The sequence below is a fragment of the Struthio camelus genome, chromosome 3 (genome assembly GCF_040807025.1).
Source record: "Struthio camelus isolate bStrCam1 chromosome 3, bStrCam1.hap1, whole genome shotgun sequence".
Classification (NCBI taxonomy): Eukaryota; Metazoa; Chordata; class Aves; order Struthioniformes; family Struthionidae; genus Struthio; species Struthio camelus.
The window spans coordinates 145,149,996-145,176,097 of NC_090944.1; the positions used below are offsets into that span (position 1 = coordinate 145,149,996).

At 43.6% G+C, this 26,102-nt stretch overlaps 1 protein-coding gene across 2 annotated transcripts in view; it reads left to right on the plus strand.

Annotated features, from left to right (window-relative positions):
* The window catches only part of SLC24A3 (solute carrier family 24 member 3), a 270,569-nt gene extending 250,934 nt beyond the window's left edge, over window positions 1-19,635 (plus strand). For both annotated transcript variants that reach the window (XM_068940760.1, XM_068940762.1), the window contains exons 16-17: window positions 6,108-6,173; window positions 7,201-19,635. In XM_068940760.1, coding sequence (XP_068796861.1) covers window positions 6,108-6,173; window positions 7,201-7,350 — 216 coding nt within the window. In that variant the 3' untranslated portion in view covers window positions 7,351-19,635. The remainder of the gene's footprint in view (window positions 1-6,107; window positions 6,174-7,200) is intronic.
* Window positions 19,636-26,102: the final 6,467 nt, after the last annotated feature.

Sequence of the window (26,102 nt, forward strand, 5' to 3'; positions counted from 1 at the left end):
GCTCTTCCATTGCCTCATGCAGGAAATACCAGTTGTCTCATGAGAAGGCTGCTTGACTGATTTCCATCCCAATTTGAGAGATCAAGGACACGTTTTTCTTCAGCATTTGTACCAAATTCCAGTCTGCTGAACTCCAGAGCTCAGGCTGTTAGAAGTCACCGTAGGAAACAGGGTGAGCTGCAGTGATAATCACAGAAGTGGAAATAGTTCATCAGTTAAAGCAGTGTTTCCAGAGCTACAGGCTTACAGGAGGTTTGTGAGACAGCCGCAGGTAACCCAAAAAAGAATGCAGAGGAAGAAAGGACCCTTTAGGCAAATGGCAGAACCAAAATGACAGAAACAAAAGAAGCAAGTGAACCATGGCCATTCAGCTTCATTTGGATTTAATTGTACTTGAAAAAAGCTGAGCGCTACTGTCTGGAACGATGCATGGCTGTTTTGTGTGATTTTTGTGATTGCAGTCATTGTTGGGGACAGCATGGGTATAATATCACAGAATCACAGAATGGTTGAGGTTGGAAGGGACCTCTGGAGATCATCTAGTCCAACCCCCCTGCTCAAGCAGGGACCTCTAGAGCACATTGCCCAGGATCACATCCAGGCGGGTTTTGAATATCTCCAGCGAAGCAGACTCCACTACCCCTCTGGGCAACCTGTTCCAGGGCTCTGTCACCCTCACAGTCAAGAAGTTTTTTTCTCAGGTTTAGATGGAACTTGCTGTGTATATAAATATAAACCTGGACTAACAGAAGGAGATTGGAAAAAAAAAACCCTGAGCCTGTTAGCAGGTCAGAGAAAACAGCAGGAACCTAATACACCTGTGGTTTTGCTCCAATGAGCAGCGCTGCTCTGCCTGACACCAAGTAACGCAATACCTTGCAGCGTTGCAGCAGACTCAGAGCAAGTCTCAGCCTGGCTCCTTTGAAAGCATAGGTTCTCTTTTTGTGGGCATTAGATGAGTAAGAATGGTGTTTGCTGGAGTTAAACATTGTTGTTCTTATTAATATTTGAAGGTTTCCATTATTTTTTCAGAGAACCATTTCTAGAGCTAGGGCCAAAAGCCAAGGGCTTTCACCGATGTCTTCTGGTTAATCTTACTGCAACAGTTAAATCTCTTCATGCTCTGTAGCAGAGTTAGTTGAAGGAAATGTGCTCTCGTACCCCAGTTAGTGTAAGTTATTTGTTTAAGCCCACCTCCTTTGGCTAAGTGGGGACTGCTCTAATGTGGGGATGTGTTCACTTCTGTCACCTGTGCGTCAGGGAAGTCACCCCTGGTGGAGTGGAGAGCTGACACCAGAAACCCTTCAAACCCCCCAAATCCTCCGGCTTCCCAAAATGCTTGCCAGTGAGTTTTGTCTGGTTCTAGAGGAGACTTTTCTTTCTTGGAGTGGGAATATTTTGCAAAAAAACATCTCTCAAAGACTAGACAACCTTTACATTTGGCACCTGAACAAACCTGGACAGCCTCAGTCCTCTTCTGAACGTAGGCTATAAAGTCTGCAAGGGCCTTGAGAACTTGTTACTCCAAGAAACCTCCCCTGGCAGAGACATGAGGCAGCAGGAAGGTGGCTTAGCCATGAATTATATCCATCTGGGGGCAAGTTTCCTCCTGGTGTAAATCAGCTCGCTCCAGGGCTGTCTTAAAAACGCGGAGCCGTTGGGCACAGTGCCCGAATGCGTGCCCTCCTTCCCACAGGCGAAACGCCGGTGAAGTCAGCCTGGCGACGCGAGCCAGAGCAGCACAGCACATGCAGCTGGACTCCCTGCATGCCTCGTGCAGAGCTGCCCTGCTCACAGGCACGCACGCCTGCTGCGGCGGGCTTTTTGCACGTGCGCAGGGGCGCATAGCACAAGGACTGCAAGTCCCGTGCCTCCGGAATTGCAGCCGTCCATGGACAGGTGTCAGGGCACGTCTGCTTTGGGAACAGCCTCAGAGCCCGTCAGTTTATCTCGGCGCTCCTCCTCTTCTTGATTCACTTCCCAATTGTCTGTCCTCCTTCTCACCTGCAGTCCTCATCCTCTCCCGCCCACTTTGTGCCTGCTCCGGAGCATAGCAGCACCTCACCGTACATCACCCCCTGAGCCACCGTGAGAACATCTGGAAGTCGGCACAGCTTTTCTAACACTTGGAGCTCACCAACAAGGTTTCTTTGCCCAATGAATTGCACTTTTTCTTCCAGAAAGTCCAGCTGTGATATGTATCCAGTTCAGCCAAACGAGCTTCCTGACGAAGTGCATTCCCCAGCTAGCATTTGTTCCCCTCAGGAAACCACCCGTTACTATGTGCGCGGGAGGGTTTTAGTCCTGCTGTCCAGTGGCAGATGAGGTAATCTGAAAAAAGGCAATGACCCTAAGCAGTGAGCTGATTTTTGCAGTGCGAGAAGCTCTGCAATGTGAAAAGTGAGTTAGAAAACACCCTTTCACCCTGTCCAGGAGATCTCTTCTGTTCTGTGTGACTAGTCAAGCCTCATAAAAGAAAGCTCTCGGCATTAATGTTAGTTGATAACTAGCAGCTCTGCGCACTGGTGGGAGGAGCATGTCTGGTTTCTGGTTTGCTGGGCTCGATTCCAGGCCAGGGGCATTCCCGGTTAACCTGAAGCCAAAATGGGGCCCATTAACCTGAAGCGGGCACTTGCGCTGTTGGAGGGGTTGCCATGATTGCCTTGCCACTGTAGGATCACCTCTGACTGTCCCAGCCGTAAACCTTTGGTAAATAATATAAAAAAGGCTTTTTACTTTTGAATAATCCTAGCACCAGTTTTTTTTTCCCCCAAACGACCTCCAAAAAGAGGCCTTGCAGATAGGCCAAATGACGCAGCCCCAGACAGCTCTCCCTGGAAGCCCTGTCCTCAGCAAACCACAGACAGAGGCTTAGGAATTGCCTTCTCCCCAAGCAGCTGCTGGTTTTAGGGAGGCTAATGCTGTAATTGAGAAGCAGTGTCTGCGCTTTAGGTTGAATTCAGACATTTTCCATGCTAAAATAATTCCAGCCGCTTCATTCGCTTCCTTTTCTGTAGATTCCTTTCCGGTTGGCGCATTTCATAGTGATAGTTTTTACAGATACTGGCACTTGTTAAGCAGACCTCCAGAGGAAAATCCAGACAGGAATTTATTGTAAGAGTATCTATCTTTCCTGGCCACGTGCTGCTCATTTGTGGGGGGGCGAGGAGGGAGGTTAGGGGAGAACTGGGCTCGGGTTTGCGTTTTAGTTACGCTAATGCAAACCCAGGTTAGCTGCCCTGCGTGGCCCGTTTGGACTAGTTGAAGCAGGAGGGCAGGCGTGGATGCCTGAGAGTGGACGAAGCACGGTGAACTTGGCTCCATAGGGTGCCATAGTCTGGCCACACTGCCCCAAAATGAGCTTGCATAACAGGAGAGTAACAGGAGATAGAATGAGCTAAGCTAAGCTAAGTGTAACGGGAGATATGCGAGAGGCTATCAAAGAAAAGGATCTTCTAGACCGGAACCTAACACATCTCCCTCTGCCCCAAGAGATGCTCTCGTTTCGTCGTTCAGTGCTGGTAATAGAAGCTGCAAGTGGAAACAGCCCTAGAGAATTCGTCCGTGGCTGCAAAAATACGCTTCTTCCTGTCTGCCCCTTACAGCCTGCAGTTTACATTAACCAGAGGATCATTACACTTTTTTCTCCTTCAGTTATGCAAGCTGTGCCAAAATTGGCCTTCACACTCTGAAGCAAACCAAATCCTGCGTTTCTTTGAACGATCAGACTAGCGAGAATGTTGTATTGTACCCCTAACAGCAATGAGAATATAACAGTCCCTCCGTGCACATGTACACCTGCAGCTTTTATCTTAAAAAGACAGCAACGCCTGTCAGAACAAACGATCGTCGTGGCTGCAGCCCTTTTTCTGATGGCAAAAATCAGGGAAGGAGGAAAATGGGCTGGCTGTGTATGCCAGTGTTTTAACATAGATGAAGATGCAGGAAATCTCACGCAGTAGCAGAACTGCACAAGCTGCTGGAACTCTTGGGAACCTGAACACTGGTGCAATCCCAGGGTGAAGTCGCTGGGCGAGCTACAGTCATGCTATCACGATTTAGCAGAAGCACGGGAGTGCTTCATCACGCTGGCCCTTGAGTGTGCACAAGAGAAGAGTGAAATCCTTCCCGGGCTGTCTTCTCACAGTAGGCTTTGCCCCTGTCTCTGGCGCAGACTCCTGGGTCCGTGGAGGTCATTGCAGCCTCAGGTTGGCAAAATGTCAGAACTGATCATCTTTCCCTTGACCCCGGAAGCCAGACTTTCCCTTCAGGTGAACTAAGTGAACAAAACTAGATCATTACTCTGGCTTTGGGAGCAATATTTGGCTCACTGAGTGAACAGGTTTACCTGACTGCAATGCAAAACAGCACAAGTGCCTCAGGAGCCAAGCGCAGCGGCATTCAGGAGACGGAAGCACTGCTCATCTTCCCACGAGCAATCTCTACTTCCCTTACAAACGAGTTGCTTTATAGTCTAGCTGAAAAAATGTGAGCACTGAAAAGTGGCCAGTGATATACCACGTATTGTTATTTCCTGTGTTGACACTTGAGAAAATGGCATTGTAGCACAAAATTCCTCTAAATTGTTTATTAGACTAGGAACAGCTTAAGAAAGAAGAAAGAAATCCAGCTGTTAAAGAAAAAAGAAAACAACCGTTGTGTGAGATGGATGAACTTTCATCCTCAGAGTTATTTTTTTGTCTGCAGATCATTTGCAGGAACAAACTAGGACTTTTGCTTTTGCCTTGTATGACTTTTGCCTTGTATGCAACTGCAGAATGAGCCGGGCGATTCACAATTTGATACCAGCCCATTTAAGGACGATCTCTGTGGTTAGTTGGGCTGTTTGGTCTCAGCAATAGAGTGATATGACTGAAAACATACCTGCGCTAAACAAAAACAAAGACGGCCAGACAAAAAATAGCAGTGTCCTTATCTAAAGCATCTTTGAAGAATACCCAAACCTATCTTGCTAAGATCTTTGTCAGCAAACACATCTTTGCCAGGAAACTTAAATGAACAGAAATACTCTGCCGGCCTTTTTGGTGACTGTTAGTTGAAACTCAACTTTGTGTATGATTTCACAGAATCACAGAATCACAGAATCATTTAGGTTTGGAAGGGACCTCTGGAGATCATCTAGTCCAACCTCCCTGCTCAAGCAGGGTCCTCTAGAGCATATTGCCCAGGATCACATCCAGGCGGGTTTTGAGTGTCTCCAGGGAAGGAGACTCCACTACCCCTCTGGGCAACCTGTTCCAACGCTCTGTCACCCTCACAGTGAAGAAGTTTTTCCTCAGGCTTAGGTGGAACTTCCTGTGGTTCAGCAGGAATTCAGCACAGGAATTTCTTTGCACAGAATGTACAGGAAAGAATACAATGGGCTATATTACCTTATAATGCCCTTAAGACAATATTTGATATTATGTGATGTCCGCAGCCTCCAGCCTCGCTGCTGGAAAAGCTGTTCCTCCCTAGGAGGACGTTTTCTTCGAGCAGTAACCCCAGCACAAACCCCGTGGGAGGAGACTCCACAGCCCAGGGTGCTCCCCTGCTGATACTGCAGGTGATGACACTTGGAAGAGGATATAAAAATGCCCAAAGGGACAATAATTAAAAGTACAAGAGGAGAATGGGACAGGGAGGAGAAGAGTGATCCTGATTGGGGAATGGGACAGGAGAGGTGACGGTACTCCCTACAGTAGCTTTCCTGTGTGGCTTTAGGTCTATGTCACATAAACCCCTATTTTAAATGTAATTAGAGCTTTAAGATGCAGCTTGTTCATTCAGGACTCACATAGGAGTTAATTGACAAGAAGACACATTTCCACGATCGAGCTGCACAAGGGATGAGAAAGCCCATGTCGGGGTGGAACAATTTGAAATGCTGTCAGGTCCCGAGCACGCCATCCTTTAATAATACTCCTCCTTTGGCAAGAGGGACTGGGCAAAAGAAAATCTGTGATGTAATGGTCTGGCTTGGGTATTGCAGCTTGCATGCCTGTGTTTAGCAGCTCAGCAGTTGAGGATTACAGAATTATTAGCAGTGAGGAAAAAAATGTTGCTTGAAATTATGGCATGGTTTTACAAACTGCCTTCTTTTCCAGATTCGGTTAAACAGCAGAGGACTTATCTATTCTGTTGGTCTCCTGCTGGCATCTGTTTTTGTCACAGTATGTATCTAGTCTTTTGTTCTTCATTTCCTAAAGAGGGATTTTGTAGACGTTTTCTTTACCTGTTCCTTTCTTGCTTCTAGCTGCAAACAGCAGTTGCAAAGTCTGTTGTTAAGGAATAGGAACAGTCGCTCCTATTGCAAACTTCCCAAGACCATAATCAGGTGCTTTGCAGAAGCTTGTCACAAGTTGGCTCATATGTTGGTGTGTCTTTCATGGGAGGACCTTTGGGAGAGGCACTGGTAATCATTAGCCATTTTTCCGGTGAGAGATGAAGCAGACCCTTTGAGGTATGGCAAGATCCGTTCTCCTGTTGGGCATATACGTGAAGCGCTGTACAGTTTGCTCTAGCCCTCTGTAAGAACACTGTGAAATATCACACAGAGCAGCACAAATAGTGCCTAGACAGGACAACGTTTCTGTTGAAATTGGTGGCTTACGTTCCTTGTCCCGGCCGAGTCCAACTTAAAACTAGGCAAAAAATGCTGAACAGAAGAGGGTTTATATACCCTTGTGACATCTTCTACATCTTCAGGCCAGCTGCTGTAGGGGGCCCTCCTGTGTGTCGCGTGCCAGAACAATTCCCACATGCGCAAGACTTTTAACTCCAAGAGGTTTGTTTGGGGGCAAACTAAGCAAATTCAGGCACAGCCTTAGACCATTTGGCTCTAGATTGAGGTGCAGAGAGGCACAGGCAGCATTTCACATGTGCAAAAGAGAATCTGGCCTTTGAAAGTGTTCCTGGTGGAACCAAGTGGGACGGTTCTTGCCAAAATGCAGTTTGCTGCAGAAACTTCAGGCCATTGGGCCAGGACTCAAGGTGATGTGAATCAGTGTGGCTCCAGTGACTGTGAGGGAGCAACTCTGATTTATCCCAGCTGTCATGCAGTGCTTTCACTGCGCTTGCTTCCAGCTGACTGTGTACAGCAAGGGAAGAGTTATATTCATGCTCCTGCAATGGAGAAGGTGATTTCCCACTTTATTCAAAACGTTGCTGTCATGGTTGCTTATTCTTTGTTTATTGTAGGTTTTTGGTGTCCACATGAACAAATGGAAACTGGATAAGAAGCTAGGGTGTGTGTGCCTTTCCCTCTATGGCATCTTCCTGTGTTTCTCCATCATGACAGAATTCAATGTTTTCACTTTTGTGAACTTGCCGATGTGCAGAGATCACTAATGCAGGTGGCAGACTGTCGGGAGGAACTTCCCTCTTACCTGTGCAATACAAAACACGGCTGGCATCTCCTGAACACGGTGCACCTCCAAGTCGTGAAGTATATCCTGTTCACTGTTCATAGGACCCTTGGCCCCATCTCGGTTTACCCTCTCCCTGACCCCCACAACCTGGAAAAATCCTGCATCGATGTGAAGATTATTATTTTTTTCAGCATTCATGTGATTTCCTAGCTCAGTTTTTGAACAGTGACTGGGACTCTAGATGAACTGGCTGCTAACTGGCATCAAGCCAGGCAAAACTGGTCTGCTACAATTCCTTCTTTTTTAAGTTATTTGACGGAAGACTAATCTAATTTATGACTTAAGACTATTGCTAGAACACAGAAGAGGGTACATCATATGGAGGCTTGTTTTCAAGGAGAATCGTGGGAATTTTTTTGGTTGTTTTGGGTTTTTTTTTTTTTTTCTTTTTCGGTTGAGATTTTTATCGTCAACGATCAATGGCCTCTCTTGCAGCTTCTCCTTCTGAGCGCTGGGTTTCCTGTAATGATCGGAAGGTCACAGGGCAGTCTATGACAGGAATTCAATTCAAGGTACTCAGCATGCGAGTGGATTTACTGCTTATGAGAAGAATATTGGCAAGGCAACAGACAGTGACTTTTCACTAAACAGAACGAATCGCGTACAGGTGTGATGAGGAATGCAAGGTGAACATGGATGAAAAGGGTAAACACTGCTACCATTTTCATTATTAATGCTGGAGTTTCATTGCTAGGGTGTTGATGGTATTTCCAAGCAATAGTTTGAGTGCCAGCCCAGGAGGGCTACCAAGGAGGTGTCCTGGTTTCTAATGATCCACGCCTGGAAATGGAAGGTCAGAACCTTCTTTGCATCATCAGATTTCCTTTAGTTTTGGGGGGATTCAATAGTTCGCATCTTATTTGTTCTGAGAAAGACATAAATACGTGTCAAAACTTTTCTAAATGAGTTACAGACACTGGTTTCTTTAAAAGGAAAGAGGCATATTTTGCACAGACATAATTACTGAAGTCATAATTTGCCACTCTTTAAAGAATACACTGGACCTGGCCAGATATTTTTCTTTTTCTTAAACAGTTGAACTTACCTGATAATAGTTCATGTGGATTCATCACCCCTCCTGCAGGAGGGCTGAAGACAGAGAGAGACAGACCGATGGCACTTTCAAAATGTGGAATATCTTTAACGCAGACTTGCTCACAGATCTAAGTTATTGTGAAAATTTAGCTATTCATTGTTCCAATATCCCTGCTAGGTTTTGTATAATGCTGTATTATTATGCAGGCAGTTTCCACCCCATGAGAAGCACCATCACTGCTACATTTGTATGTATTGATGCTGTGGATTCTTGCCAGTGCTGGCTGTTGTATTTACTTTAAGCACTGATCACTTCTGATTCATTTGGTATGTTTTTTCCTCTTTCTTGTATATGTTCTACTGCAAAGTGTAATAAGATACTACCAGATAGGTGAATGTTTTTGTCTATGGTACAAACAGTGGCAAATATTGGTAGTCAAGGCACAGCAAACCCTAGGTAAAAAGAAACAAAAAAACCTTAAACTAAACTGTAGCAGGGAAAAAAAAAAACTCCAACCAAAAAAAAAAAAAAGCCCTATTCACATACAGCAAGCCAATTTCTCAACTCTTTTGCACTTGATGATTTCAGCTTAAGTTTCTTTGGGCAAAACGATGTAAAACAAAAGATTTACACCTTGTGGTTTCCATTCAGCTCAGCACCTTATTTTCTTTTGCTGTTACGCTAAAGGTGTGGGGGCATTGGCAGCCGTTGCCCTGGGCTTGCATGGGGGGGTCCCTGGAAGGAAGAAGGAAGGGTCTGGGGACAGAGACGAGAGAGAGCCAGTGACGCACCTGCATCGTTTTTCGTTCCGGGAAATAATTGCGTTGTTCCTTGTTTTGCTATGCAGCCTGCTGTTGGAACAGCCTCCTAGTAACTGTGCCCGCTGGAGGCCCTCTTGCATTAGGAAACCCTTTGTAGCTTCTCGTTGTTTCTTTCGTTTATAGTTAATGAGATTAGTAATAACAATAATAACCACTAAAATGCCTAAAATACTTCCTTAAATCAAATAATGTTAGCAACAATGTGGCACACTTCCATAAAAATCCACCGGCAAACACACCGCTATAATCTTGTAGCAAGACGCAGCTGCTCCTAAGCAGAATGTTTCCTTGCTGACAGAAGAGACAGATTTGGGGAAGAAAAAAAAAAGTTTCACATCAAGGCCTATTATTACTTCTATTTTGAATATTTATACTGCTGCTCCAATGGAGCCAGTTGGATCTATTTCTACGAAATAGCCATTACCTATCCCATGGCACAAAAACTGCATGAGTATTTTTTAGGAACTTTTCCTATTTGGTGTGCATTAAATACTGTAGTATATTGTAGCTTTGCATTGTACGTGAAACCTGAAATACCTTGTTTTGAAATTTGTGTGTTGTGCAAAAATGTTCTGCAAGTTGTTTGTTCTAAGCAGAAGCAAAAGGTACATTGAACTGCCGTTATCTGTGCCATATACGACTTGACGAGCACTTCCTAGCTTGACAGTCTCGGTGAGATGCGCTTATGATTTGCAACCAAATCGACCAGTGCAGACCTGGTTTGGAAGAGAATAGACCAGCTGAATGTGTGCACTCTTGTTTTTGTTTCCAGAAGAGAGAGCCTCTCAAGTTTGTTAGCGTAATCAAAGTCTGTGGAAAAGTCCTCAAAGCAAAAATGGAGGCAATTCTTAGCATCCTTCCTGTATGACCTCTCCAAAACACAAATACACGGCCCTGTACAAATACAGGGCACGTTAATAGCTTTACTCTACTGAGCCAAATAGAGGGCTTTGTCTGAGGAGTTGTTTTTTCCCTCCCGACACTAAATTCTGAAAATTGTGGGCTCTGCATGGGAGGCAGCGGGGCCGGGCCACGGAGGTGCCCGGGTGCCGCACGGGAACCCGGAGCTCTTCCCAGCACGACCGGAACCAGGGGAACAGGGCACGGGACCTGCGCCCAGGGGCTGCGCAGGATGGCCCTGTGCTCTGCAATTTGTGGGAAGGTGGGGTAAAGTGAGGTGGTTTTTTTTTTTTCCCCCCCATCTTTCTCTTCACTATGCCTGTGATTCATTTGGGTTTTTGTTCTTCTGAAAACGAGGGTCACCTTCAAGTCTGAGGCTGCCCTGATCTCGGGACTAGCCAAGTATTTTTGTTTCCTTTCCTGGCGGTTCCAGATGATGCTTAATGAACATTTCCAAGGGAGATGAAAGAGCCTTTCCCTCAGTGGAGAGCGCTTCACTGCAGCTCTAACTTTGACCTGATTTTGTTTCGGCTGATGTTAAATATGCGATCCTGTGCTAGTTTCAACTCTGCTCGACGTGCAGATAGCTTCCCTTTGACAGCACTTGAAGGACAGCCCAAAGGATCTAATCTGATGAGGTCTTAAGACATGCTGGAAAAATTGCTTTTGTCCCTGCCAAAGCTGAATTTTGTACTTGTGGGTTGTTTCTGCTGTGGGAATACCGACCTGAAACGTGTGCGGGGGGACAGATTTTCACTGGTGTCATTTGGGTTTTTCCCTGTGTTGCTACCCTGCTTTGGTTTCAGCTTTCTATCCTCCTCTGTGTCACTGAGATCAGTGACTTAGCATGCTTTGGAGCTGTGATGCTTGTGCTAGCGAAAACAAATGCTCCTTCCCAATGTGCAGCTGCTACCTGATGGCTTTTTCTCTTTTTCTTGGTGAACCAAATCAGGAAGAACAGCAACGTAGTTTTAGAAACACACCATTCAATTTAGGTAGAGCGACTGAGGGTAACATTTAACGTACTACTGTCAAAACAGGAATTTTTATATGTCTTTTCCTAAGAACAATATTAATATTTGTAAGATAAAATGTAGACTGAATATTGCTGGATAACTTTATAGAAAAACATACCTTTCTGATGATCGACAAGTGTTTCTTATCTCAAGACTTTTTTTGAAGCCCTAATCTTTTCAAAGTAATCTCACAGAGATGCTATAGGATCAGATTTATCCGTTTCAAAGTTGCACTAGTGGAACTTTAAAGTGGTTCAAATATATACTTTAAAAATCAATCTCAATGGACACTCCTTAGCTGGATTTAAATCTGCCCTGTACTCAAGATGTTTCACTTAATCAGTAACTGATTTAAGTTCCTGTAAAATAGAATTAAATCCAGGCAAAAATGTCCATATTGGGTTTTGTACGAGTTGTTTAACCGAATCAGTTTAAAGCCACACTTTTAAGGAAGTTTGAATATACATAAAACTTCAGCCACTTTGCTTCAGATTTAAGGCGCTACAGAGTTTGGATAAGCCAAATGAGTGCACTGTGTATAATGCAAGGCCCAAAGGTAAAGAAAAACAGCTTTCAGCATTCACAAACGGATGGCAAATTGACCTCTACTGAAATTAATGGCAAAACTCCAGGGGATATTTGTAGGGCCAGGACTTTATGTCTTTGCAGCAGTAAGTCCTGCAAAGGACTGTTTAAAAGGGGGCCGGGGTGGGGGGGGGGGGGGGGAGGGAGAAAAGAATCAGGCATAGAACTTTCTTATTTTCTAATCTGAATACATAAATGAGTAATTATTAATATGATGAGGCACCAATAAGTAGATTTACCTGAATATTCTGTTAGCAGGGAACTCTTAGGGGCCTCAAATCTGAAGCATATTTCATGAGTGCGTCTGCTTTCACCCAAGCTGCTCTAGCTTGTTAGGCTGAATCTCCAGAGCTGGATCTCAGGTGTGGGCAAATCAATGCATTTTGGAAAAGTTTTATTTATTCACAGGACAGCAATCAGGGAAAAAAATGGTGGGTGGTTTGACTGTACACCAGGAATAAAATTTGGCTGGGAAATCTGTTGCTCGCCACCCTGAAACAGCCTGGGATCTAGGCTAAGTTATCCAAGTTTGGGCAGAAGCATCTAATTTCAGGAAAAGCTTCTAAAAAAAGCACAATTTGTGTAAAGTTCCAGACTTTGTAATGTATTTATATAGTTAAAAGAACTTTATCAAGGCATATTTTAGGTATTTTTTTCATTTTACTTTTTCTAATAGCTTACAGAACAAGTTTTAAAATTTCCACACCAAAAAAAAGAAAAAAAAAAGAAATCCTGTCAATATTATCTTCTTACACTGGATAGGATTTGAATGGTGCTAAAAATCAACATGGGAATTTTTAAAGAATTTAACGTAAACCTGTTTATAGCCAGTTGAGGGAAACAAAACATAACATTGCATGCCTGAACCTACAGGGACAATTGTAGCTGGTAACCCAGATTTACTCAAGCGTCGAGTATTTACCTTTGAGCTTTTCCATCAGCACATCTGGCAGCTGAAACAAATAACCTGAATTCCCAGAGGAGTAACCCCCCCCCCCATTCCTGGACATTATGTTGCTCTCATGCTATAAGGAAAGAAGGGGGTGCTGGTACACACCACCTCTCCGTTACTTATATTTCCCTGCTAACATGGACTAATACTTGCTCCTTTTTTGTATTAAAAAAACAGATTTCCCTTTAAGACCAAGTATTACCTTAACTCTGATCAATGCTGCCTCCTAGCAGATGGACATTGGCGTGAACGAGGAAGCAGAAGCTCTGTTGGCTTTCTTCATTCAGAAATAGAAGTTTAATTGTTGAAAGAGTTACCTGCAGAAGTGTTTTGCAAAGAAAGAGGCCAGTAATGTAAGCATGCTTTAGCAATCTTAGGCATGTTACCACTAGGCCGCTCTGCTGGTAGGAATGAGAAATAAAGACCTCTGTAGTCATTCAGTGAGATCTGAATACAACGGCCCATGACCATGCTCAGGTGTTTTGCCAAAATGTTAGGTTTAGCAAATCTTTCCTATCAGCAGGGTTTCTCGAAGTGCTTCAGCAAACGCAACCCTTGTGGTCAAGGAGTGCGGGCTTTCATCAGGAGCAGCTGCAGCAAAACGTGCCCATTTGAAGAAGTGTGCGAGGGAAGTCCTGTATGACTCCAGAGCAGGTGACTCCAGTGAGGAGAGCCCCTACCGAACGTGCCTTGGGTTAAAATAAGGAAAGGCTTTTAGAAGACTTTGATGAAGTTTCATTAGACATTCAGCAGGAGGGAGCTCCTGAGAAGTTTTGCTACTGACACAATTGAAGACAGTAGATTTTTCCTCTTAGATTTTTGCCAAGAGGTGGCCTGTCACCTTCCTGTCGGCTGCTCCAGAAGGCAGCAGCCGGTTAGTAGCTCTCCTCTGCAAACCAGACCTGATGCTAAGCTTACTGAAAAAACGAGAGTTTTTTCACTGAGTTAAAAGGGCCTTGGATCACACCCGGGCAGCCTGCTGCTCAGGTTGTGTCTTGTTGTTTCCCACACCCTGCAGACAGACAGCAGTCCAGCTGGTCTGGTTAACAATCCACGCCGAAGGACTCTGTCTGGGAATTTTTTTAGTTTAGGTTTTTGTTGTTGTTGTTGTTTTGGGTTTTTGAAGGCCCAGTTTGCTTTTGGAAGAGAAGGAAAAAAGAATTTTGCATGCAAACGTTGAGCTAAGACCCACAGCAGTAGTTTGCTCTCATGTCCCAACTTCATATGTGACTGCATCTATAGGCTTGAAGATTATGAGGGGTCACATCCAGGCCTGACATTGACTGATGTCAATGTAAATTGTGCCACTGACTTTTCTTGAGGAAGCACTTAAAATTAAGTTGAAAATCCCATTACAAAAACGTGCTTTTACATCCTGACTCTGACTCCTGGTCCAACTTGTATGTATTTATCTGATTAATTACTCTTGGCAGGACTATGGTGGTGAAAGAGTTTTTGCAGGACCTGGTCCTTTATTAGCATCCATGCCACTTCCTCTTGACTTCACTCTGTTGAGGAGAATCTCTGCTGAGAAAGTGTTAATCTTTTCTAGGATGGCAGAGAAGGTAGGTGGTGGTGGAGTAGGATGCTTCACAGTGACTACAGAAATCAAATGCGGTTCTTAGCACGTAGCCAACTTCCTTCCTGGCTGTGACAGTCTTGCAGTTACCTCTTCTCATTTGCTTAGCAAATACTAAAAGTAACAAGAACTAAGCTGTAGGGTAAAGGGAGAAGGGAAAAAAGCTAGGGGAAAGCAAGGGAGAAGATAACATCTTCTTGATCATCTGAATGAAGAGGACCTGAATTTTCCTCATGTTATCTATGAATACTGATGGTGCTCTCCCATCCCGCATCAAGGGCACAAGGGTGCAGAAAGGTGCACTCTGGCTGCTGCTGTGCTGGAGGACAAGGTTGTAATCCATGTCCACCCTGCTCAGCAAGCACCGTTCTCTCTTGGCTGAAGGTTGGCACCCATCCGGCAGAGCTGCTGGTATGATAGCGCTCCGATCTGTTTGTGAGAGTAACTGGAGGGAGTCTAAGCAGTTCAATGGGCAGTTACTTCTAGCAGCACAGCTACTTGCAGAGAGCACCTCTCTCCGGGCCTGAAGTCACTCACGCGTCTGGTGTGTAGGAGGATTTCTGATACAGCTTGAGAGATGAAGGCTCTGCAGACACAGTTTGAACATTGTGAAGTGCCATGAAATCTTTGTCGAAAGGAGCCCTCCTTGCGTGCACAGCACCCTGCTTATTTGCTTGGGATTTCATCAGGCTCCCTGCATTACAAGGATTCAGGATTTTGCTTCCATTTCCTGTCTCACAAGCTGAAACCCTCTGGCTTCGATGGCTGACCCGGGCTCTTCTTAACACAGAATTCACGCACTTTGCTAACAGAAATAGGATGCAGTTTTTGATCCAGTAAATTGATGGAGAAAATGCCAAGAGATCTTTGGGAGACCCATCTCAACCAACCAGACTCCAAAAGAGTGTAAACCTACAGTCTTCCCTTAAAATGCCCCAAACCATTAAAATATGCAGTCATTACAAAGTACATGGAAAGACTTTCATAGGATGTCTTTCCAAAGACTCTTCAAAGGGAAATTTGCACAGATGGAGATACTTTATATCTTCAGTGGCCTAATCCCTGTCTGACTCATTTATAAATACGCCATGTATTCATTCTGTCTACTGTAAGAGGAATGAAATGGATGTGATCCTGCTCAGTTTTGTTTATTATATGCAAAGACACTGATCATACAATAAACGCAATTGATCTGATTAGGTTGTTATAGTTCTGACCTGGGCATTTTAAGCTTTAGGAAGCCAAACTATATTGTTTTCACTAAGGGACTCGGTCATACATGTAAGTTCATTGGCAGATTTTTGGCCTTATTTTTTAAAATGTATAAATATAGATTTATTTCCAAGTAACTACATATATACTTTACCTAGTATGTCTACTGTTGTTGACATAAAACCCTGTGGTAACTGGCTGCCATCTGCATAGGAATAAAACCCTATCATGGCTACTGCTAAGATGCTAAGTGACATCAGTATTTAAGATAGCCTCACACATCCATTTATAAATACAAGAGATCGTTACTAGTTTTTATTTGTTTCCACATTGTGTTAGCGAGGTACTGTTAGTGGTGCACGGCAGTTGCATATCTATAATATAGCAGGTCAAGAGCTTGAACAGCTTACCTTTGTACATTCAGTAATATTTCTAATTGTAATTATTATTAGTCTTTTGAAATTCCAGTTGCATTTTCTGAATGTAAAGACAGGTTTAAGAAAAAAGAGCATGCATGAAAGATGGAGGAGGTCAGGAAATTCTGCACTGACATATTTATACATTTTATTTATTTATTTATCTTACACTACGAGTTGAGGCCCTGGTTCAAGAAAGTGTTTCCCCATGCTGGAAGAAGACTTAGGATTCTAATTTCAGCCCCCACTGGAAGGTAAGGCAGATTTTCCTGAATCAGGGACTAAACAGATTAAGCCATTAAAACATTGTAACATCCTTCTGAGGGGCCAAAAAAGTGGCGAGACCTTCTCGGACGCTTCCTGTAACTCACACTGTTAGAGAAGCTGAGGAACCAAGAGGGACCCACAAAAATGCTTCTGTAATGCTCACCTCTAGTGATCATAAGAGTAGAACTATATAAATAGCACATACTCATTGCACTCTGTCCTGTTTGTAATATCACTGTCACTAGGTACCAGTTGTAGTAATTAAAAGTCACTTTTCATAAGATACCAACAAGTAGATATCTTTTTTTTTTTTTCTTTAATCTTCCTTCACCAAGCTCCCCAGCTCCTTTTAAAAATAAATGGCAGTTCAGTTCTGGTTAAACGTGATGATCTGTCTTTAAAACAGGTGTCACATACTAGCAAAAGTTTAGGTGAAGCTGACATTTGTTGTCATAGCTCCATGGTGGGGTGATAATTGTTTACAGCAGGCAAGGATCTCCCCCTTGAAATCCTGCAGTAAAAGCATCCCACCACTCACCAACGTGATACTTCCCTGTTTCCTTCGACTTGCTTTGGTTTGTTTTTGTTTTGGGTAAATCAGTAGATCGCTGTTGTAGAAGAATATATCACATGTCATTGCTATCAGTGTGAATTACAGTAGGGCTCAGTGTTGGGAAATACAAGAGCAATACTGGAGTCATTTTACAGACAAAGTTTTGGGGAAAAAATCAGAAGCCTATTTTGGAAGGTCTTGAACACTTAGGGTTTTTTCCCAATTAGAAAAGAAAAAATAATCCATAAATTGAAAGATAAAGGCTGACTGCATAAAATAAACTTTCATAAAGATTTGTATAATTTGTAAGGTTTGTAAAAGTGAACTTTCACTTACTGTAAAGCTCAGAGCTTAGCTGAGTTCTTCCTACTAGATACTCAGAAAGAAATCTCTCTCTTTCAGTAGTTCTCACTGGAGTCAACGCCTCTGAGTTTAACATGCATTTCTTGATCTCCAAATTGTGATATAAAATTACAGATGCTTAGGTCAAATAAGCAAGCACATAACCTGAATGACAATGCTGAATACAATGAGTTCTTGAAAGAAACCAAAGCAAGAAATTTCTGGAATAACTTGGTTCTTAAGGATTTTTTTTCAATGCATGACCGAAATAAATGGTACAAAGTAGGAATCCATATTTATACAGCACAAGTGGAGAGCAAGTGCAAATGAAAGTAGTAGTGCATCACAAATCGTTTGTTATTGTGTAATTAGGATACTGGCAAGTTTTGCAGGGATTGCATTTATGCAGAGGTTTGCCTGAATAGTATTTGACCTTTACAATTTATGTCCTCCTGACGAAAGGCATTTTTTCCCAGCAAGAAATATGGTATCCCTTTATTAGGGAGCGGGGAAGAGATATGTCAAAAAATAACATTTCTGACTCAGGTCTTACCCTCGCTGCACAAATATGCATTATCTATCACACAGACACTTGGGAAAATATGCCAGTAGCAATCTCCTCACCTGAGAGACTGAGCCTTTGCCATGCAGTGAAGCTTCAGGGACAAATTGTACTTAATGTGAGGAATAGTTTAATTGACTTCATTGTCTGTCCTCGTGAATAAAGAAATCATTACTAGCCCTGTAAGGTAGGCAATGTTTGCAAAAAATGACTAAAGGAATAATAAATTATGTTAATCCTCATAGTGAATGTTCGGTTTCAGTCTTGAAACCAAATTATAGACGATTTGGGGTTTTTCTTCCCTGCCTGGCAAAGTCCCGTGGAACCTGAAATCCACCCGTAAGGTTCTGGAAGCATTCTGATATCTCCAGCATCAGTGCAGCTATCGAACTCCAGTGAACGGGGCGTGCAGGAAGGCAAGACTGGCGCCTCTTCTCTGTCCCCAATTAATCCAGTCAAAACCACTGCCGGACAAAGAGCAGCCCTGCTGGGTGACATTCCCTGCTGTTTACCAGCCTGAATACGTGTAGCTGTAGCAGTTCTCACACTGGTAAATGAGGATTTCACTAGAAGAGAAGGGTGGACAGACCTATTATGCCTCAGGTATTTTGCACAAGATTCATGGGCCCCTGCCTTCCCCTGTCCTCCTCCTCCTCCCGCTGGCTTACCGAGCATTTTGAGGGCCAGGCTTTCATTAGCTCAGCGCTCAATAGCTCCTATTTACGCGCTAAAATCATGGCTGAATTTTTCAGAAGTGTTGAGCGCCCACCCACCACTAAACACCAGCCAGTGCTGTTGGGTGCAGGGTCTCTTGAAAAGCTTCCCTTGATTTTTCTTTTCCTCGCGCTGGCTTGGAGACCACACGCTCCTGTGGTTAAGCTGAGTTTACAGTTATAGTCTGGCAAGAGAGAGAATTTCTTTGCACTTGGGGGCCACTTCAGTCCCCTTCCAGCTTTCTCCAGAGCCAAACCAAAACTGCCATATTTACATGGCGCTCTCCCTGACCTAATAAACCCTCTTGGAGCCAGCCTTAGCCTGCACCTCTCAAATGGCTTTGCACCACCAACACTCAATGATAGTCCCAATGCCAGCAAATTGGGGGGGGGGAGGGGGGGGGCAGGGGGTGGACGGGAGAGGAGGGGAGGGTTAAATTGTCTTGTGGGCGAGCAGTTGGCCATTCAGGATAGGATAACTTCTTGAGCCCTTATGGAAAACTTGGTTTTGTACCACTACCATTACTAAAGTCTTTAGACCACTGAATGCAATCCCTAGTATGGCTTGTTCTAAAATAAACTCTGATAAAACTGTACAGGTTTCTTTGAACTGTGTGCATGATTAGTTTTCTACTTTATGGTGCAGTCACAGCATCAAAGCTGCAGGAAGCACAGCAATAAAAGTGACTGATACGAGCACCTTTTGTTCAATTCAGGATCAAACAACATTATCTGGGTTCCTTTTCACTGAGTGTGAAGATTCTGTGATGCTTCTAACCATAAGGGAGAAAATGTAGGTGGAACTGAGTGCAAATGCACATAATGTTCATTTACAGGCAGCAAGAAAAAAAAAATCAGTGGTTTATAGTAATACAATTCTATTCAAAATAGCTTTTTATTAAGTCAGCTTTGAAATGTTAAAATGGTGGAGCCACAGACAAAACATTTGTTACCTTTTGAAATGAGTTACAATAATTTTGTCATACTTGTACAAGTATTATAAGGTCAGTCTTTCTATATGTTTGTTTTGCAATTTGTTGTAGAATAGTCTTTTATGCATTGCTGTTCCACTTGCCTGTGTAAATTAGAAATTTAACAGAAATGAAAGCATGCATTTTCTCTGTTTGCTGGTAACCTATGAAATTAGAAACTTGTATTTCTGTGTTTTTAAAGTGTTATACTATAAACAAAATTCACGGCACTATTGTCTATGGAATATCAAAAAGTTTTATTAGAATGAATTACTTTAAATGTTTTGTCATTTGATTTAATAATGTGTCAGACATCTACACTAAGACAATATAATGTTTATCAATAAAAATATCCTCTCTTTGTACTAACTTAACACCTCAGGGCATGCTGGGACACAGGAATAGAGTATCCCTGTGGGTCATGATCCCGATGATTTATTATTTGGCATATTTCTGAGAATACTTTGTACCACTATTTTGACCTGAACACTGAATTAGAGAGGGACTGAAAGAAGAAGAAAAGAGAGGAAAGATCTCCACAGAAGTTCTTGTATGTCATATTTCCTCCACTTTAATGTACATTTGCTGTGCAAGTGTGCATGCTACAGTAGCTCATGCAGAAGGCGGCTCACGTGAACCGTGCATGTCTGAGTCCCATACAGAAACAAACACCAAAGGAATTCTATTTGCTATTAGATAATGAACCAAACTGTGCTTTGTTACAACAATATAGACTGACATTACTGCACTGAAGTTAGTTAATTTTTTTCTAGACATATGGCAGTACAAGTTAATTTTAATTCTCCCAGCTGGAATGATGCTATGGCTATGACCACTCAGCCATGGACAGCTGTGGTTATGAAGAGTCAGTCTTCCCTCTAGAGTTATTCTTGGAATAGTATTTCCAAAAATGCCCAGAAAAATAGTATGGAAGGAGGTGCTATTATAAGAAGTTCTGATGCAGTCAGAAAGCTGCAGAAAACCTGTGGAAATGGCTTGCTAGAAGACATACTTCAAGGACAGTAAAATACTTGTGCAGTTTTTATGTCTTGCATAAGCTGGGCAGACTGCTGAGTTTCCCTCGTGAATATGAGCCTGCCTTGGTGACAAGATTCTCATTGCTTCTAGCTTAATCACCTAAGAAAGTTGGGGCTCTACAGCTGACCTCTCCTTCCTTTATCTTTTAACTGAGAGAAGGTTTTGAGATCCTTGAATGAAAAGGCATATAACTGGGACTGGCTACCTCAGCTAAAATAATGCTTATGTCTTTGTGACAGCCACTGCCAAAATGATCTCTTTCTTCTGAAATACCCACCATCTCCACAAGAAGTAGTGGCATGTCTTAGCAGAGATTATGTATGTACCCATATGCGTCTACTTCTAGTTGCAGAAAAGTCATGTGGTGCAGCAAGAACACACATGCTGATTCCACATCTCTGTCCATGAATAAAGAGATGAGATACAGCCTTTGATGCTAACGCAGAAAATGTCTTCCATCAGTGCAAGCCCAGCAGTTGTCTTGAAAATATTTTCCATTGGTTCAATTGTTTGCTTTCCAACTCTATATGCTGGCAACCCAAAAGGTATGTTGGAATCCATAAGGATGCTGTATCTCTTACAGAGACTTCTCTACGGGCAGCTTTCTGGTTCAAAGATAATCTTGCTTTTCATTATAACTTGGAGCTGTTCCAGTTGGCTGTTGGACTCCAAAGATATCCTCACTCCCCACCCCACCCCTTGCCAGGGTGATAGGCCAAATATGCGTCTTTTTTGATTCAGCCTTATGATTGCTTTACCTTAAAAAAAAATCTATAATCTATAACTTACAAATAGCCTGGAAAATTAGAAAGTTGTTGAGGATTTCTGAATTTAATTTCTAGCTGCTTTTGTTAAAGTGAGGATAATCAGAGAGTCAAGGCAAGCCATCATTGCTTTTACTGGAGGACCTCTGGGAGGCAGGATGGTTATTGAAGAATATCTGTTTCACATTCACTTACTCACTTTTGCTTTCTTAGAAATCGTTGCCATGTTGTCACAGCATTTATTCTTCAGCCATCACAAATCCTTCCTGCCTGAATGAAGACATGAATTTCTAGTGCAAAATAAAACAAACAAAGCAAAACATCAACACAGAAGTACAAAGTAGTGAAAAGAAAACTAACCCCTCCCCCCCAGGCCACCTTCATCCATCATAAAAGATGCAAAACTAGGGCACAAATTCTATTTATTTTCCCTTTGAAGGTTATCTCCAAACTGCTTTACAGAGGTCTGACTTGTGACTTTGCCATTCCCAAAGCTATTTGCTTTGCAATATCCTTCCAGAGATGAGAAAGCTTTTCCCTACAGGCAGCAGATAACAACTTGCCTCCAGGCTCTGCCCAGTTGATTTTGACCTACTTATTACACCTACTTCTGCTTGATCAAACCTGCATCTGCCTGTGTTCTCAGCATAACGTCCTCTGACCGATAACTCTGAAGTCTTCAGTCATCCCAAAATCATGAGTGTCTGCAAGGGCACTGATTAATGATTGTCCTTGCTGCTGAGGGAATCTTCTTTCGGTTTTTTTACCCTTTAGAAACAATTTTGAGAAGAGTGAGGTGCAGGTTTTAGTGGCTGGTTTTCCCTTCCCTTTATTCCACAAGACAAAATTATACTACATGTACATCCAAAATATATACCTCAACCTGGACCAGAGCATCAGACTGGTTTTCCTTCAAAAATGTCATTCTGAAAGCCAAGGAAAACCGAACTCCATGTCCTACTCCCAAAGCCTACCTTTGCGCTCCACAGCATAGGCAATAGTCCTGCTGCATAACTGTCCAAATTAATTCTGTGGACGGGATCAGGATGCACTCATTTCTGTCTGAGAGAGGAACGGTGTGTCCTTGGTTTCATCTTGCCATGGGATCACAGCCTGGATCCAGACACTAAAAAAAAATTATAGAACTTCAGCATCTTTGATACTTTGTGTCTTTGATACTCTCTCCCATAATATCCTTATAGCCGAGTTGAACTACAGGCTAGATGAGCAGCCAGTGAGGTGGACTGAAACCTGGTGGAATGGCAGAGCTCAGAAGCCTGTGAACAGTGGCACAGAGTCTAGTCGGAGGCCTGTGGCTAGCAGTGTACCGGGTCCAATCCTGGTCAACTTATTCGTCAGTGACCTGGAGGAAGGGACAGAGTGCGCCCTCAGCAAGTTTGCTGATGATACTAAACTGGAGGGAGTGGCTGACACACCAGAAGGCTGTGCTGCCATTCAGAGGGACCTGGAGAGGCTGGAGAGCTGGGTGGAGAGGAACCTCATGGAGTTCCACAAAGGCAAGTGCAGGGTTCTGCACCTGGGGAGGAATAACCGCATGTAGTACAGGGTAGTACAGGTTGGGGGTTGACCTGCTGGAAAGCAGCTCTGCCGAGAAGGACCTGGGAGTGCTGGTGGACAACAAGTTTAGCGTGAGCCAGCAATGTGTCCTTGTGGCCAAGAAGGCCAATGGTCTCCTGGGGTGCATTAGGCAGAGTATTGCCAGCAGGTGGAGGGAGGTGATCCTGCCCCTCTCCTCAGCCCTGCTGAGGCCACATCTGGAGTACGGTGTCCAATTCTGGGCTCCCCAGGACGAGAGAGACATGGCACTACTGGAGCAAGCCCAGCAGAGGGCTACAAAGAGGATTAGGGGCCTGGAGCATCTCTCCTCCGGAGAAAGGCTGCGAGAGCTGGGCCTGTTTAGCCTGGAGAAGAGAAGACAGAGAGGCGATCTCATAAACGTGTACAAGTATCTGAAGGGAGGGTATCAAGAGGATGGGGCCAGACTCTTCTCCGTGGTGCCCAGTGACAGGACAAGAGGCAACGGGCATAAACTGAAACACAGGAAGTTCTGTCTGACCATGAGGAAAAACTTCTTTACTATGAGGGTGACTGAGCACTGGCACAGGTTGCCCAGAGAGGTTGTGGAGTCTCCATCCTTGGAGATCTTCATAAGCCATCTGGACAGGGTCCTGGGCAATGTGCTTTAGGTGATCCTGTTTGAGCAGGAAGGTTGGACAAGGTGATCTTCAGAGGTCCCTTCCAGCCTCAACTGTTCTGTGGTCTAAAAGCCCTCCAGAAAGTCATCTAGAATTGTAATCGAATTTGGGGATGACAGTAAGGCCCGTGTTCAGGCTGGGGATTTCTATCCTTGTTCTATACTGGCAAGGGTGCCAGTGCATGTAGGTCTAGGTTTATTTCACCCAACAGCCTGCACTGCTCATACTTTATATAAGTCTAATGATGGGCAGGAGTGTTGTGTGGCAGCCAGCATGCAGCGTTGCTCACACTGAAGCCTAAAACAAGAAGAATTTTGTATGACACCCAGGCACCTCCAATGCCTGGCCGCTACTGGACCAGACAGTCACAGTTTTGGTTTTGGGCACCTCCATCCTGCCTTTAAGTGCCAGCCTTGAACTAGACTTGTTCTCCTAAGCCACAGGCAGGATCAGACTCTTGCAGCACTCTGAGGTAACCTCCTTTATCTAATGTCTGAGGAATTTGGAGTTCCAAGTTTGGAGACACGCCTCTCCCCCTACTCCCCACAAATGGTTTTTAGCCTGTTGGCAGCTTCCCAGGACATGAGCTATATAAACTGCATGTGCTTGTAGGCAGGAGATACCACCACCACTGCTTGGCATCCAAAAAAAATGCAATCCCAGTTCCATTACCAGGAGCCATGGCCAGAAACATCCCTTTTGAGAGAAGCGATGGGGTTATGCATCCCAAAAAGGCTGCAGCATGGGGTGCCTAGACGTGTTAACCACACCCTGCAGATCAGGTGCCTAGTGGTTAGGGGCTTTAGAGCCAAAATACTTTATTAGGCAGCCCTTAAGTTGCTGGGGGCTTACACGATTCCTTGAAACTTCAACTTGCAATCCTTGGTGCCAGGAGATGGGTGCACACGTCTGCTTCCAACGTCATGCTTTCTAGAAAGCCCTTGAAGCAAAGAGGCAACAGATGGCCATGTCTCTGAAAGGGAAATTCGCAGACCCAGGACTCAGGACAAACTGCAGGTATGTTAAGTGTGTGTGTGTGTGTGTGTGTGTGTGTGTGTGTGTGTGTGTGTGTGAGTGTGTGTGTGTATACGTGTTTTTCTCCCTGCTGCAATGGTAATCAGCCCTCTTTAGCACAGCTGAATATCTGCCCACTTCCCCTCCAGCTGCTCTAAGTGGGATGGAGTTAGCATTCACTGAGAAGGAAATTCATCTTAAACCTCTGACTGTTGTGAACAAGCAGTGCTGTGTAATTGGTGTGAACCTTCTTCACAGCGCCAAGCAAATCACCAGAGAGGAGTAGCATGGAATAAACAAAAACAATTAAATACCCCAGCCTGGAGAGAGCAGGTGCAACAAAACCACTTCAAAATAGAGCTATTGCTTACTGTAACTGCTCACACAAGAAGATTTTACAGGAGAGTCTTTAAAGAATGAATGAAAAAATGTGGCACAATTAATGTATCAGCTGCAGAAGAAATGCCTCAAACAAGTAACATTAGAAAAAGGATTCTGCTTTTATTTTTGTGTGTGTACACTTAAATCAATGCTTTTCCTACCTGAAGTTCTTTTGTGTTGGCTGCAATGAGAGCTTAGATTTTTGAGTTATATTCTTCTAATGTTGCAGAGCGATGCCATCTAGGGCATATAGTCTTACAAATACCAACAGGAATGTTATTCATCCTTAGTGACAGACCTTGCTGGATTGAATATTAATAACTGGTTCATTGCATATGCATTAGGACTGCTGGGATTTGCTCATTTTCAGTATCTGTTTCCAATTTTCCAGAGCATGCTCTGTGTCAGATATTAATGGATAGTTTTGTCTCAACTTGAAAATAATGTGTTTCTGTATATACCTTATTTCCTCCATAAGTCCACTTAGTAATTTTCACCTGTGTGGCACAGCTGGGTTTAGTGATGGTCTCCATAATTTTCAACTGCTCAAGAATTCTACTGTGGCTGTGATTAGAGTGGTGAGACACTTGGGCAACAGATTAAAATATTAATCATGATAGGCCAGATCTTGGCATCCTTAGTCGGAAAACTACTTACTCCATTACTCAGATCCTCCCATTCAAATCAGGCTACTGATAGAATATGGGTCTGCTTTAAATGAAAATGGCTGCAGGATTCTGGCCCTGTTTTAGTTCTGTCATCACTACTAGCTATCACAACTTTCCTCAAGCTGTTTCAAGTCAAAGAAGATTAAGGGCCGAATATAAACAGGGAGCAATCTCCTAGGGTCAGTGGAGGGCTATGAACCTGGCCTTTAGGTACTGCCCTGTCCTCTTATTTCTTGCCATTTGAATTCATTAAGCTTGGCCTTCCTGAGGAATGGTAGCAGTAGATAGCTATACTTTAGGACAATGTTATCTCTGTAACAGGTTTTCTTATTCTACACAGACAAGTTTGGTCCCCATTAAAGAGGAGCATGGACTTTAACTCTCAAATCAATCTCAGGAGATCCTTCAAACTCCTAGGCTGCACACCAGCTTCTGGAACAACCAGCTTCTGCCTAATTCTGCAGGAATTATATTCAGAGATGATCATCCTCAGGTTATTGGCCTTGCATATCTTAGCTGTTTTTACAGGCCATTCCAAACTGAAGGCAAAGCCCAGCTGTTTTTGGCCATAACTTGATAGAACATTGGGAAATATTAATACTTCCACTAAAAAAGACAAGAGCTTTTAACATAGCTACTGGCATTTTTTCCCCTTGAATAATGGCA